Below are 15037 nucleotides of genomic sequence, written 5' to 3' on the forward strand. Positions count from 1 at the left end.
AAAACCCAAAAAAATAAGCATGGGGTCAGGAGTGAAGTGCCACGCAGGGCGCTCTGCTTGAACACCAGCTCTTCTCTGGGGTCCTGGTGACGGTCCTGTCAGTCACTTTCTTCCAGTGGTGGTATCTTGTTATATTTGGTCCAAAGTAAAGTGTTTTATGGTTCCCTTCATCATTTATTGCACTAAAGGAAAAGTAAGTAAACTATTGAGCACTGAGTTGAGGGCTCTGGAGAGAAGTACAGGAAGGTGGTGCCACAGGTGTGCACCTTTTTTAGTTGTTTTGCCATTTTCCCTCTGCCAAAACAGTATCTAGTAGGTGTAGAAACGAATACACCGACAGATTGAAAAGAATGCTTCAGTTCCTGCTGTAAGCAATAAAATAAGTTCATCGTAAGGTGAGCACACTATATTGAGCATCTCTTTCCTGATATCATTTCCTTCCTAAGCTCCTGCAAGACCATGGTACATTTCACATCCAGGCTGCTGTACTCAGATGGCCTGGATGTCCCAGGTCAGACTAAATGCACTGCCTGTGATTTCAGAAATAGGAAGTGTTGTGCCAGGTAATACCAGTTGTCCTTTTAGGCTCCCGTTCTGTCTCAGCCGGTGTCAGGTGCTTGGAGGGTGAGGTTGGGTGGGTGATCTTCCTCTGAAATACCAGTACCAAGACAATAATGATGCATTCAGAAAGTGCATAAGGTTTCACCATTGATGCAGTGGTCTAAATCTTTTTGCTTTGTATTAAATTAATAAAATCCTGTAGTCTCAGTTTGGTAGCTTATCCTTTTTTATATGTTATATTTTTCAAATATTAGTATTTGAATGAGTCCAGATATATACTTTGCCCATCCTGTCTGCTTCATATTTTTTTTAGCAGATCTCATTTTTAGAAGTGAAGCATGTTTTTTTCTTTCTCTTTAAATTCTCTGGACTTTGTTTCTGGATGGAGTTTTCTTACACCAGTATGTTATTCAGCAAACCTTTGTTTGCCTGAAGAGTGTGCCAGGTTTACCATTCAGCACTTGGTCAAGATTAAGCTCACCCCTTTGGAGCCTGAGAGAGAAGCAGAGTCATGTAAGTGCAGTACATTGCAGTCCACATCCTGGAGACCCTGTGACAGAATTTTCTGTGGCTGCTCACAGAGCCATCAGATCTTCATCTTTGGCCACATGGCAGGATCTCCTGAAATTTGGGGGTACTGGCTAGAGAAAGGGACTCAGGAACCAGCATAGCTGTCTTCTGGTATTCAGAGGCCTCTCCTGGGGCCAAGGGAACAATCTTGTGTTTCACACTTTTGTGTTGTAGAAGGTGGAATCAACACCATCTCAGGGGCAAAGAGCAGGGATCGGGGGAGAAGAGGACAGGATGTGTTGAGCTTCAGCTGGAGGGCCTTACAGATGTCATTTTGTTAAATCTTCATCATTCATTATTTTTTCCATTGTGCATATGAGAAGAGTGAGACTCACAAGTTAAAAACGATGTGCCCACAGTCCTACAGGCAGTACAAAGTGCCACCAACAATCAAAGCGCAGATCCATGGAACTCTGAAACCTAGGATACTTTGGCCACACCACTCTGCTTTTCCAGTGATCTACAGAGACATGGCTTTCAAATCAGTATAAAGAATTTCCAAGGACTTACAATGGAAGAGGAGTCAGCCTTGAAGCTTCTTCCTGTAACCACAAGGTTCTAGCATAAACTAAAGAGGCCTTTCTCAGAGAAGGCTTCTGAACAGTGTTTCTGTGTAAGTCATGGCTGTTGACACCACTCAGATTCCACCACATTCATCTCTCTCAGCCTGAAGACACAATTAGTGACATTTGTCCTGAGGGTAAATTAAAGAAGGCCCCCCTGGATGTTTTGGAAGGCCTAATTTCTCCTCAAACAATCCAGTTCCCCTAAAGAGGCCAGGAAAGCTTTTGGGGGTTAGGATGAGGACACGATTCTGCACCGTTACCTCCCTTCCTCCCTCACCCAGTCCCTTCCTCAGAGCACGCACCAGGGCAGATCTTGCTTGAAGATTTCCACGAGGGTCTTTTTCAGTTGAGATTGCATTTTAGTGAGTAATATCCCCTGCCAAAGCTAAACTAAATCTGTGGGAAAAGACAGTAATCATTCCTAAGCTGCTAATAAAAGTGCTCACAACATGCTCAGAGTTCATCAGTTAGCTGTGACCCAGCCAGTGGCTCTTGCCTGACACCCATCTCTGCCTGGTGGCAGTTTCCTGAGTTATCAGAAAGCAGACATCATGATTCCTGTGTGCTTCTCCACGAAACGTCTCCCTCTGGAGGGGTTTATGGGGACATTAATCCCTAGCTCTTAGGGTGACATTGGCTGACCAATTATTTTATTCTGAACTGTCCCCTCAAAATAGGTTCATTTGACTAAAAAAAGTTAAAGCACCGGGCATGGTGGCTCACGCCTGTAATCCCAGCACTTTGGGAGGCCGAGGCGGGTGGATCACGAGGTCAGGAGATCGAGACCATCCTGGCTAACATGGTGAAACTCCATCTTTACTAAAAATACAAAAAATTAGCTGGGCGTGGTGGCGGGTGCTTGTAGTCCCAGCTGCTCAGGAGGCTGAGGCAGGAGAATGGTGTGAACCTGGGAGGCGGAGCTTGTGGTGAGCTGAGATCCGCGCCACTGCACTCCAGCCTGGGCGACAAAGCGAGACTCCATTTCAAAAAAAACAAAAAAAAAGTTAAAGCGTATTAAATCCAAAACATACTATAGATTTTGTTTTTGTGAAGCTTCAATATAGTTGAAGCTATATCTGAGAAGTATGCTTGCTACTTTGAGCATATGGGGCAACATAGTTGTGGTTAAATATGGCTGCTTCTCCCACAGAATCAGGGATGGCTTCCCTTTCTTGGGAATAGCCATTTACAGAGGATGACATATATCAGGTTCCTTTTGCCATACCAGAGGTACTCAGTTTCAAGCTGACTGATACCCTGCCTCCTATCCTTAGCTGCCTGTTTATTTTTAAGAAATATATCTGTTTTTACATTTTTAAAGCAGAGCTGTAATAAATTCTCATAGAATCCATGCTCATGCATCATCTGAGTTTTAATGTAACTTCTCAGTAAACACTCCAGGATAATTTAGTTGTTTATGAGATCCACCTAGTGTATAGAGTTACTGGGCATAAACTGTACTTCAGAACATCTGGCAGCCTCTTTTATTTGAGTAAAACATATGTAACAAAAATTTACCATTTGATCATTTTTAAACATACAATTCAGTAGCATTAAGTGCATTTGCAATGTGTATTCATCACCACTACCTAGTTCCAAAACTAGATCACCCCAAGTGGAAACCACCCACCCATTCATCAGTCAGCTCCTTCTCCTCCCCAGCACTTGGCAACCACTCATCTACTTTCTGTCTCTGGATTTGACTATGGATATTTCATATAAATAGAATCATACAATATGTAGCCTTTTGTGTCTAACTTTCACTTACCATAATGTTTCAATACTTACTCATATTGTGGCGTATATTCGTACTTTGTTCCTTTTCATGGCCAAAAAATAATCCATTGTATGGATAGACCATATTTTGTTTATTCATTTGTCAATTGGTGGGCATTTGGGTTGTTTCCACCTTTTGGCTTTTTTGAATAGTGCTGCTGGGAACGTTCCTGTACAGGTATTTGTTTGAACATCTGCTTTCAGTTCTTTGAAGTATAGACGAGGAGTGGGATTGCTGGGCCGTATATTAACTCTGTGTTTAACTTACTGAGGAACTGCCAAACTCTTCCTCAGCAGCGGCATCATTTGCCGTTCCCACCAGCAGTGTCTAAGGATTCCAGTATCTGCATCCTCACCATGTTTTTCTTTTCTTTTAAATGATAGCCATCCTAATGGCTGTGAAGTGTCATCTTCTTGTGGTTTTGATTTGCATTTCCTTAGTGACTAACCGTGTTGAGCCTTCTCATGTGCTTGTTGGCTATTTGTATATCTTTGGGGAAATGTTCTATTTACGTCCTTTGCTCATTTTTATGTTTGGGCAACTGGGTTGTCTTTCTGTTGTTGATCAAGTTCATGTTTGTTTGTTCTTAATGGAAATTTTCAAATATGCACTAAAGTCATGAGAATGGTAAAACAACCCTCCTGTACATAGCCCTAGCGACAAGATATCAGCATAGGGCGCTGTCCCCACGCCCACCTGGAGGATTCGGAAGCAAACACCAGCCACTTAATGTCACCACACACTTAGAGCTCACTCCTCCCATTGTGTCATAATCAGTTTGCTTGAATTAAGATCCAAATAGGGTTCTCACATTGTGTTTGGAAGTATGTCTCTTTTAGGTCTCTTTCAGTTCATAAATCTTCTTTTTTTCTTTCAGTTTCTTTTTGAAGGAACGGGATTGATTGTGCATCCTACAGAGTGACCCACAGTTCAGATTCTGTTGGTTCCTTCCCCATCCTGTTGTCCGTGGTGTAAACTGGTAGGCAGAGCTGGAGGGTGGATCTGATTCCAGTTCATGTTTTTGGCAGAAACATCTCAGCTGTGGAGTTCTGTCCATTCGCAGCAGGACTGGCTGCCTCTTTCTGTGATGTCACTGCCTCTGATAACGAGGTCAGTCATTCTGGGTAATTCTGTCACTCCTTCCTTCATTAGGCTTCCTCTTTACAGAGAAACCCCTTTGTCAGCTGTTCAGCTGCCTTGACTATGGTTTGGTCTGGAAAGTTCTATCAGGTGCTTGTTCCTCTCCCTTGATTTTCCAGCACTCAGGTTCACGAGTGGTTTCCAAGCCAGGCTGGGTGTGCCTTTGTAGATATCACCATAAACTCACCGATGTCACATTTTAGATGTACCACCCCATTGTACTTAACACCTAACTTCAGTTTTTCAAATGGTGAGCCTTCCTGTTGGCTGTGGATTCAGATCACCTGGGTACCTTTAAAGAACATTATGCCCTGACTCGTTCACACCACGTGAATGAATGTCTCTGGGGTGGGGCAAGCATAGGAAAACCCGAAAAATCTTTGCAGTGATTCTAGCGCACAGTGAGGATTGAGGGTCCGTATTAGATCAAGAGCAAAGATATGCAGGGCCTATCTCCAGAGGCTGCCGGCTCCACCTCGGCCGCCTGCCCTACCTCGGCCGCCTGCCCTGCCTCCTTCTTGCTCCCTCTTTACCATGTAAGTACCAACACCTGGGCTCCATGATGAGCCAGGCAAGATTCTCCCTGAAAATGTACTGCTTCCCCTTCCTTCCCCTTCCCTTCTCTCCCCTCCCCTGACCTGGAGCAGAGATTGGCCCTGCTTCAGGGAGGAGATGAGCACTGTAGTCCCCAGGGCAGCACCCTTAGATCAGCAGCTAGAGGGCCTGGCCAGGTTACCCCACAGGCACCACCGGCCCCAGGCAGGTGCCCATTCATCACTCCCAGGGCATTCTGTGTTTAACAGCCACTACCCAGAGATATCAATCAACAGTCTCGATGGTTTTTTTACTCTCTTTCAGACATTATATCTTCTCCCACCATACTACACAGAAAAGGAACCTCACTCACCTCACTCAGGCTCCCAAACTCTGCCACAGTATAGGCAGGCATCGTGAGCCAGGGTTTTGTTAGTAACTCACTCTTACCTCATGAGGCTGGGCTGTGATCCCCAGCAGGTTTCATTCTGAGTGCACTGGGTTGCAGCTTAACAGTGTGGTGTCCTTGTGAAGCTGGAGGACCAGTGAGGACCACCTCTGCCTGAAGGTGGACCTGGGGACAGCGCTCTGCACGGCTCAGACAGGCATGAGGAAGTGGATGCTTGCATGTGTCAGCAGAGAGATGAATCAGAGCCCTTGGCTTCTTGCCCTGTGTCCATAAAAGTGGCATTTCCTTAAATAGACCAGAACCTTAATAGCTATTTAAAGAGCATGTGGTATTTGGGAGTATATTTTATGGCCCTTAATTAAACTTCAAACAAATTAAAACATTTAGAGATCTTTTATGACATATTTTTAATCTTTTTTGTGGAGATTTGTATAATCTCTTGGCTTTCACATCCCACCCTAAGGCCACAGACAGAAGGCAGGGTCACATCTACAGTTGGGGTTTCCATCCTTGGTCAAGAAGCAGTGAGTGGAAACCACCCAGCCAGTCCCTTGGAGGGGCGAGGCTGTCAGGAGTCTTTATGAGGGTAGAAAGGACAGCAAATGGCACTGTGAAACAGGCCCTGTCTGTCCCCCGTCACATCTCTTAGTTGACATTTCCTGGATGAAGGACGTGTGCCCTTAGGAGAAAATGGGGCAGAGCTTCTCATTCGAGTCTGTGCAGAGGCCATTTTGAAAGTTTCTTCTGGCACATGTCATCTGTCTTGTTTTGTCGACCCTAATCAAAACATGGAATTATCTCGTAGAGTAGAAAAGCTCTAAATTGACCTGAAAAAAACTAAGTGCAAAATCTGAATTCATCGGTAAGAAACTTGCATTATAATTAGTAAGTAATATGTTTTCTATGTCTCTATTATTTTAAAAAAGTTAATTTTTTTCTTCTTAGATTGCCACCATTGCCTGTGAATAGTGAACAATAGAAATTCCTTCCGTTAGTGTGCATTTTCCCCTCAAATAAGTGTGAGTTTTGGCTTTAAGAATAGTTTACTTTAAAAGGCTCTGCTGGCCTCCATCAGAAGCTGTCTCTGTAGGAATCAGGACATGAGTGCAGAGTGGAAGGCCCTTGGCCCTCCAGCCCCTCCGCTCTTCAGCAAAGCGTAAATGGCCTTCCCTCAGAGGGAAACCCCTGGAAGATAAGGACTTTCCTTATGCACTGAAAACGCCACTTTTACTAAATAGAAATGCTATTTCTAGGCAAGGTCTGTGAAATAAACTCGTAAGAAGGGATATCTGTGAAAGTTGTAACGCTATTATGGCTCATCTAATTTCATGCTTTTCTGGCTTCCGAAAATTTCATTTGCGAGGCATACGGCCAGAGTCCCAGCTACTTGAGCAGCTGAGGCAGGAGGAACCCTTCAGCACAGGAGTTCAAGCCCAGCTTGAGCAACATAGTGAGAGACTCCCTCCCTTTTTTAAAAGCACACAAACCTGATTTGTGGTTGCTTTTCCCTTTATTCGCCATTGCTCCTGTTGCTTCATGGCAACTCATATGTTTCTAACTGCAGGAGATTGGAAGTCCTTGTGGCCTCTCCACATCACTGCTGCATTGACCACTCTGTCCTGTTTTAAACACACTCTTCCTTTGCCTTCTGGTTTCTTTCCCCCAACCCCCGGCCCTTCCCTGTGTTCCATTAAAGGCTGTTCTCCTCAGCATGGCCATTACTTGTTGGAGTGCTGAGGGGCTGGATCTGAGGCCTCCTTCTTGCTTATGGCCCACTGTGACCATCCCTAGGGGATCCCACACAGGACTCCGATGATGCCACACTTTCTGTCTCTCCGCACTGCTCTCCTGACTCACGTGTCAGCACCACCAAGCACCTTTGGGTGTCTCCAAGGTATCTTGAACTTAAGGTGACAAAAACACACCCCTCATCTGCTCAGTGCCCACCTTCCTCCAGAGAGCTCTGCCTCTGTGAAGGCCACCACCAGCGTCTGGTTCTGCCCACAGAAGCCAAGGCCCATCCGGAGCACTGCATGCGCTCTCCCTCCTCATAGCCAGTCTGTTGCCAAGTCTAGTCTGCTTTAGCTGCCAAGTATCTCTGGAGCCCTACATCTCCCACCCACCACTCCAGCCCAACTTGATACGGACCTCTGCAGCCACTGACCAGCCGGCCTCTGACTGCCCTCCCCCTGCTCCTGGCTGTTCTTCTGACCCCAGTCCAGCCACGCTTCCCTTTAAACCTCCTTGAGCCCTGGCCCATGTCAAGTCCGTGTGTCAGCCCTGTCCAGCAAGATGCCCGCCCACCCATGAAACCCCAGGTGAGGACTCGCTGAGTGTGCAAATGAATCCTCAAAAAGAGCAGCCCATCCCCAGGCCCTCTGCCCTTTCCCACAGGCTGTCCCTAGATGTGTGGCCATGGCCACGTCCACCTGTGGATTCCATGCTGGGGCCACAGATTTTAGGGTGTTGCTGTGTCTCCTGCTCTCCAACATGGAGGTTCCCCATTACTGTTAGTGGAAGAACACAACTCCAGGCCCTTCATTTTTCTGTTTGTATGCCAATCCCGATAAGATCTTTGCAGGCCTGCAGAAAACAAATCCACACACTGGTGGCCACGGCCCTCCTGCTGGGGTGGAAAGCTCTGCCTTGTGGCATCCAAATGGCTTTGAAACAAGTTATTGTAGAGCATGCTTCCTACCATTGTGTTTTGAGTGAGAACTTCCAGCAGTTGGGATTTCGAGCTAGTTTGTTATCTGAGTTCCTCATCCAAACCCCCTTAGAGAGAAGGGGAGAAGGAGGGAAGGAAGGAACCACACACCAGGGCATGTGGTATTGCTCCATGTGCAGCAACACATGGAGCAGTGGAGGCAGGTGGAGGTTTACAGGTCACATGAATATGATGAGGGTCAGCAGAATTGCGGCCACGTGCCCAGGAGCAGGGCTCCAGGTAGGAGCAGCCTAGGGACATTCTTGGTGATTCTGTTGCGTGTTGGTGTCCTGGTTTGGATTCATGCCATCTGCAACACAGCAGCCATCTCCTCTACAGTAAGCAAACTAAACCCTAAAAATACCTTACAGGCTGGGCACGGTAGCTCACACCTGTAATCCCAACATTTTGGGAGGCTGAGGTGGACAGATCACCTGAGGTCAGGAGTTCGAGACCAGCCTGACCAACATGGTGAAACCTCATCTCTACTAAAAACACAAAAATTAGCCAGGCATGGTGGCGGGTGCTTACAATCCCAGCTACTCAGGAGGCTGATGCAGAGAATTGCTTGAACCCAGGAGGCGGAGCTTGCAGTGATTCGAGATTGCGCCACAGCACTCCAGCCTGGGCAACAGAGCGAAGACTCTGCCTCAAAAAAAAAAAAAAAAGTACTTTACATGTGTAAAGCACATTACAGTTTCAGTAGGGGTCAAAGACTCGTCATCTTGTGTGGGCTGGGATTTCACTGAAGTCCAAGACAGCCAGGGTAGTATGCCCAGGAAGTGTCAAGCCTGGCTCAGACCCCTGTCTGCAAGCTTCATACTGGTGGTGGTGAGTTGTTTTTATCCAAGACATAAAAGCTTTAGCTTTTTTCCTCAATTGCCAACAACATCCAGGGTAATTTTAGCCCTCCTGGGAAGGTAGGGATCGTAAGTTCCAGGGGCCACCAATCCGCAGGCAGATTCACCTGTTGCCACCTTAGAAAGCAACAGAAAGTTTAGTTCCAGACCTCATGCGGATGGGGACAGAGCACCAGGCTGCTCCCAGGCTCTTCTGTGGGGTCCAGGCATGGAGCAGAGGCATGAGGGGCAGATGGCAAAAGGCAGGTCTGGGGGCCGCCTGCAGACACTTGATGAGGGCCCCAGGATCAGGGGAGGAGTGCTCAGCAGGCAGTAGGGAAGACAGGGCATGAACCCTTGCCCCAGGCATCCTGCGAGCAGTACCTCACTGTCATTCTCACAGTCATCCAGAGCAGTATGGAAGGAGGCTGAGGCTCCAAGAGGCCAAGCACAGAGCTGGTCTGTGGGATCATTCTCCTCTCCCTGTGCTCCCCTGGCAGCCCGGAGCCCACTGTGGTCTGGGTTTGGGGATAGCTGGCGGGTTGTGTGCATGGTGGCAGCTGGCAGGCAGGGGGTGGAGGAGGCCTCACTGGGTGCTGGTCACACCTGCAGAGCAAAGGTCTTGACTGAGTGAGGAAGGGAGAAGCCATTTCTCTGGTGATTCCATGCGATTTTGTGTCGTTTCATGTGTTTCCTCTCAAAGATACTGATCCCGTCATAATATTAACGGGCCGTGGTAGCCATGTGGAGGGGAGCTCCCCGCCTTCCTGCCTGGTGTTCTTGCACCGTGCCTTCCGAGAACCCAGCTTCGTTGTTCTTATATTTAGTCAATATGACTTCATTAGCAGTTAGACTTTTCAGCCTGGAACATTTCAAACCATGCAACAGCCAGTGACGTTGGGAGCAGAGGGCTGCGGGCTTCTTCCTCACTTCCCTGGAGGAACCCCTTTTTCAGAGCCCGGCTCATTCTCCCAACATGATCTCTGTGGATGGGGGAGGAAGCAGAGCAGCCAGTGGGCGCTCAAGCTTCACTTGGGCTCCCTACTTTCTGCCTCCAGCTTATCACATAGGGTGCCTTAGAGCCACGTGCAGCAGTCTGGCCTGGCTGCTCTCCAGCCCTCCAAGGGTTAAGGGAGGTAGGGCCCCCAGCTAGCCTTCTTTTGGGCTTTACTTGTATTGATAGGAAATTTCGTTGTCAGGTACTCAAATGTGAACTTCCTCAGCCTGGAACTGAAGAAGCCATTGTTTTCTTCCCGGTTCAGGTCACTGTGGCATGCTTTGTAAAAGAAGTCTCTCTTCCCGGAGGTTCCAGGTGGGGCGGGGGTGCTGGAGCAGCAGCTTCTTCCCTGGTGGGGTGTTGGGTTTATCTTGAGGAAGCGGAGGGGGAAGGCTGAGGTTCCCACAGCCAGGCGGATGGGACACAGGAGCCTCTGCCTCGAGGCGCTGTGCAGTGGTGAGGCCAGGCACGTCCACGACCGTGCCAGAGCTGCCTGCATTTCAGGGAGCAGAAGGGGCGGCTGCGGCAGGAAGTGAAGGTTTGTTTTCCTCCAGAAGTGAATGTGACCTCTGAGGGCCAGGCGCTGCCATTGGCCTCACACAGAGCTCCACACGTTATTAAGAAGCTTCCTGGCCCCCTCTGCCTGCAAGGATGCCTCTTTCATCAAGCACTTAGTCCCTTAGACCTGGCTCTTTTTTTTAGTACCGTTAATAGACTTTTTCCTCTGCATTTTGGACAAGGGGACCTTGCATTTTCATTTTGTAGTGGGCCCTGCAAATTACGGAGCAAGTGAGTCCTGGCCCATTCTTCATTTGTCTTGCATACTTCATTCCTGCCTCTTCTCTGTACCCTAATCCTAGACTTACTTCACTGTGGAAAGGTGCACAGCGCATTAGGAAATCTTACCTAGACAACTAAAGGAAAGCAGGCCCATCCTCCTATGATACACCTCACTTTGAATGATCCCAGAGACCAGCTCTGTGGCCTGGGTGAGTGTCTTGGCCTCTCGGAGCCTCACCCTCCTTCCAGACTGCTGCGGGTGGCTGTGAGAGTGAAAGTGAGTACTGCTCACAGGATGCCTAGGGCAAGGGTTCCTGTCCTGTCCTGTCTTCTCTGCCACCTGCCTAGCACTCCTCCCTGGTCCTAGTTTCCTCCCTAAAGAGCTGCTTTCTGAGATTCCAATGAGATCAAAGAGATGAGATTGCATGCGTGTGCGTGTGTTCAGGGGTCTTCAGTCAGCAGTAACTGTCAAGCCCTGTTTGCCACAAGGCACCTTCTTCATTAGGTCATCAGAACCCTTTATGGGGTGGTAACTGTTAAATCATGGCCAGAGCAGAGAGCCGCATGGAGGGCGGGCCAGGCCTCTTGGGAATGTAGCAGGTCTTATTACCCTCAGGACTGCATCTTCGTGGCCAGAAAGTGTGAGGACTACAGACTGAGGCAGAGAGGATTCTCACCTGGCCCAGGTATTTGGGGAGGGCTGACATCAGTGGATGCCTGGTGGCACACATTTAGGTAGCCAGGTCAGACTGTCGGCACACCAGCCACCAGAGGCTTGCTGCCACCTTCCCCTGCGACTCTTGGCAGGTTTGCGTTTCCTCGTTCCTTAATCTGGTCACTTTCCTCACAGCAGTTTATAACAATATCTCTGGGTCATATCAGAGAAGCTGGAAGCAGCAGATGTTCAGGTTAATGAGAGGAAATGGCCTGTGAAAGTAACTCTTGGGGCTGCTGTCCTTTGGAAGGCTCATGCTTTGCACAGACACTGGAACGTTCTGGGCACGTGCAGTCAGAAGCCAGACAATACATTCTGATGATGCAGGTGATGAGAAGTCAGCCTCGTGATCCTCCACGTGGTCTGCTGCTGTGTAAGGACACCTGCCTAGAGCTGTGAGGCTGGACTGACGGTCTCCCTCGCAGGGGCGGCCTGCCCAGCCTGCTTTACTTGGGTCCTTGCTGGTTGGACACATCCTCGCAGCTCTGAGCCTGGGTTCCCATGGCCCCCACCTGCCCTTGTCTCTGAGCCAGGTCCCTGACTTGGTGTTAGGTCCTAACAGTATATAAAGAGGGGTCAGGATTCGTAAAGTGCTTTGTAAACTTTGTAAGATTCTGTACAGATATAGTTAATAATATGATAATAATAGTGTTAACATCATTCTGTGAATCACTCATTCCTGGGAGGAGTATAAAGTGCTCCCCAGGAGCTGGACGGTTTGCATTGAATAATAAAATTTGGGCTTTCTCAGTCCTAAAATAATAAAATTTTAGGAAGCTGGCTCTTGGTGCAGTTGAAGGTGGCGTGAAATAATGAAAGTGGGACAGGGTGGTGGGGAGGTGTTCTTGTTCAGCTTGTGGTGTCTGCATAAAGTGTGAATTAGGAAAATTGAAATGTGTAGATTCATCTTCATAAGGACGGTTGCAAATAAGGGTAACGGCTACATACCAGCTGAATTGCAGAATATTTTATATGATAAAATACTCTGGGCCAGGTAAGGTGGATCACACCTGTAATCCCAGCACTTTGGGAGGCTGAGGTGGAAGGATTGCTTCAGCCCAGGAGTTCAAGGCTGCAGTGAGCTATGATTGTGCCACTGCACTCCAGCCTGGAGACAAAGTGAGATCCTGTCTCTTTAAAAAGTAATAATAAAAAATGAATTATATATTCCTTTTATAGTTACAAATACTTTAAAATATGAAATAAGGTGCCCCTTAAAAGAAAGTCAAGGCTGGGTACAGTGGCTCATGCATGTAATTTCACTGCTTTGGAGGCTGAGGTGAGATCGCTTGAGCTCAGGAGTTTCAGACCAGCCTGGGCGACATAGTGAAACCTCATCTCTACAGAAAAACAAACAAAATTAGCTGGACGTGGTAGCACGTACCAGCCTGTAGTCCCAGCTACTCAGGAGGCTGAGGTAGGATTGCTTAACCCCAGGAGGTCGTCAAGGCCGCAGTGAGTCAACTCCACTCCAGCTTGGGTGACAGAGAGACCCTGTCTCAAAAAATTTTAAAAAGTTGAGGTGGTTCCCCAAGAGGTGGCATGGAGAGCACATAGCCAGCCTTAATCGGCTCCTAATGCAAGATGGGGGCTGTCAGATGATGACACCTTCAAGTTACAGAGGTGTTTTGGTTTGTGGTTTGTGTGTTTTTTCGGAGATGGGGGCGGGGGTCTCACTGTGTTGGCAGGCTGGGGTGTAATGGCTGTTCACAGGCACAGTCATACCATGCTGCAGCCCTGAACTCCTGGGCTCAAGGGATCCTCCCGCCTCAGCCTCCTGAGTAGCTGGGACCACAGGCGCATGGCTGGCAGCAAATTGCAGAGGCTTTTGATGGACTGCAAGTCTTAGCTTAGAGTCCCTGATCTGGGAGGTCAGGCTGAGTCATAACTTTTCTTAACAGAACAGCCCTGCCCCACTCCTGTGCCCCATGCTTCTTTCTCCCTGGCAGAGTTGAGGCTACAGCCTGCAGGGCTGAGGAGCCCTGTACTCATCCCACCTCCCCACACCAGACACTAAAAAGACCAATGCACAGAGGATCGAGGCATTTAATCAGACCACTAAATTGCCTCATCAAAGACATCTTTAAGCGAAACCTGTATTTTCAGATTACTTTTTTTTAACCACAAGTTTGTGGTGGGGTACACTATAGCAATCTCCAGTACATGTGGTGCGTGGTCTGGACCAATGCTCAGGGGGCCACGTTGTTGCTCTCCTTGGCTTCTCACCATCCATCAGAGCAGGTGTCATTACAGTGAAAAGGGCAGAAGGTATCTTCATGTGTGGGCGCACTTTGAGATACACCCTGACTTGGAGGATCTTTTACATGCTTCAACAACCAATGGAGAATGAGTTGCATTTTAATACATGGTGCTTTAAAGGTCATTGATTACCGGCCAGGTGTGGTGGCTCACACCTATAATCCCAGCACTTTGGGAGGCCAAGGCGGGTGGATCACAAGGTCAAGAGATTGAGACCATCCTAGCTTACAGTGAAACCCTGTCTCTACTGAAAATACAAAAAAAAATAGCCGGGTGTGGTGGCACATGCCTGTAGTCCCAGCTACTCGGGAGGCTGAAGCAGGAGAAATCACTTGAACCCGGGAGGTAGAGGTTGTAGTGAGCCGAGATCATGCCACTGCACTCCAACCTGGTGACAGAGTGAGACTCCATCTCAAACAAACCAAAAAAAACAAAAAAAAAAAGGGGGGGGTCATTGATTACCACCCACATCCTCTGGTCTGTACTGTCACCCCAACAGGTCATGGTAGAGGCCAGCTTCAGCAGCCTAGGGTCCTCCTCTCTTTGTATGCAACAGCTAGTAAGTCAGCAAGACGCCACGTGTTATACCAGGCCCAGGCGTGACCACGCGGGGGCAGCCATCTACAGCTGGTGGGTGGGACGGGTTGGGGAGTCATAGATACCAGGTAGCCCTTGGACACAGCCGCCCTGCCCTGGTTTTGGTTTTGTGTTTTGGAGGCCATGCAGCATCTGAGGCCTCCTGCGTCCTCCTTGGCATCTCCTAAGAGGGTCCCAGCATGTGTTGGTTACATGTTTTTCTTCCTTTCCTTCAGAATATTGACATTACAAACTTCAGCAGCAGCTGGAATGATGGGCTGGCCTTCTGTGCCCTCCTGCATACATATCTCCCTGCCCACATTCCATATCAAGAACTGAACAGCCAGGATAAGGTAGGCCATGGAGGGCCAGCTCCTGGCACCCACCTCACAGGGTTGGAGGGCTGAGAACCAAGGGCAGCACCTGCCTCAGCAGGTCACATGCCACAGCGCTGGCTTGCGATTGCCTCGTGCCATCTGGGTCTTATTCTGGGATCATTCATGCTGAGCCCACCAGTCCCTGTCCCACCTTGTGTGGAGTATTTGGTTGGTTCAGAATTCCCCAAGTGATATCATTCCTAGTGGGAGCAGCCAGTCCTTCCTGAGTG

General features: G+C 48.3%; 1 protein-coding gene across 18 annotated transcripts in view; it reads left to right on the forward strand.

Annotated features, from left to right (window-relative positions):
- Nucleotides 1-15037, forward strand: part of SPECC1L (sperm antigen with calponin homology and coiled-coil domains 1 like) — a 148732-nt gene that overhangs the window by 128406 nt on the left and 5289 nt on the right. For 14 of the 18 annotated variants that reach the window (XM_063807479.1, XM_054675346.2, XM_063807483.1 and 11 more), the window contains 1 exon segment: nt 14667-14783. The exons of 2 other annotated variants lie outside the window; for them this stretch is intronic. In XM_063807479.1, coding sequence (XP_063663549.1) covers nt 14667-14783 — 117 coding nt within the window. 18 annotated transcript variants of the gene reach the window in all.

The sequence above is a fragment of the Pan troglodytes genome, chromosome 23 (assembly GCF_028858775.2).
Source record: "Pan troglodytes isolate AG18354 chromosome 23, NHGRI_mPanTro3-v2.0_pri, whole genome shotgun sequence".
Taxonomy (NCBI): domain Eukaryota; kingdom Metazoa; phylum Chordata; class Mammalia; order Primates; family Hominidae; genus Pan; species Pan troglodytes.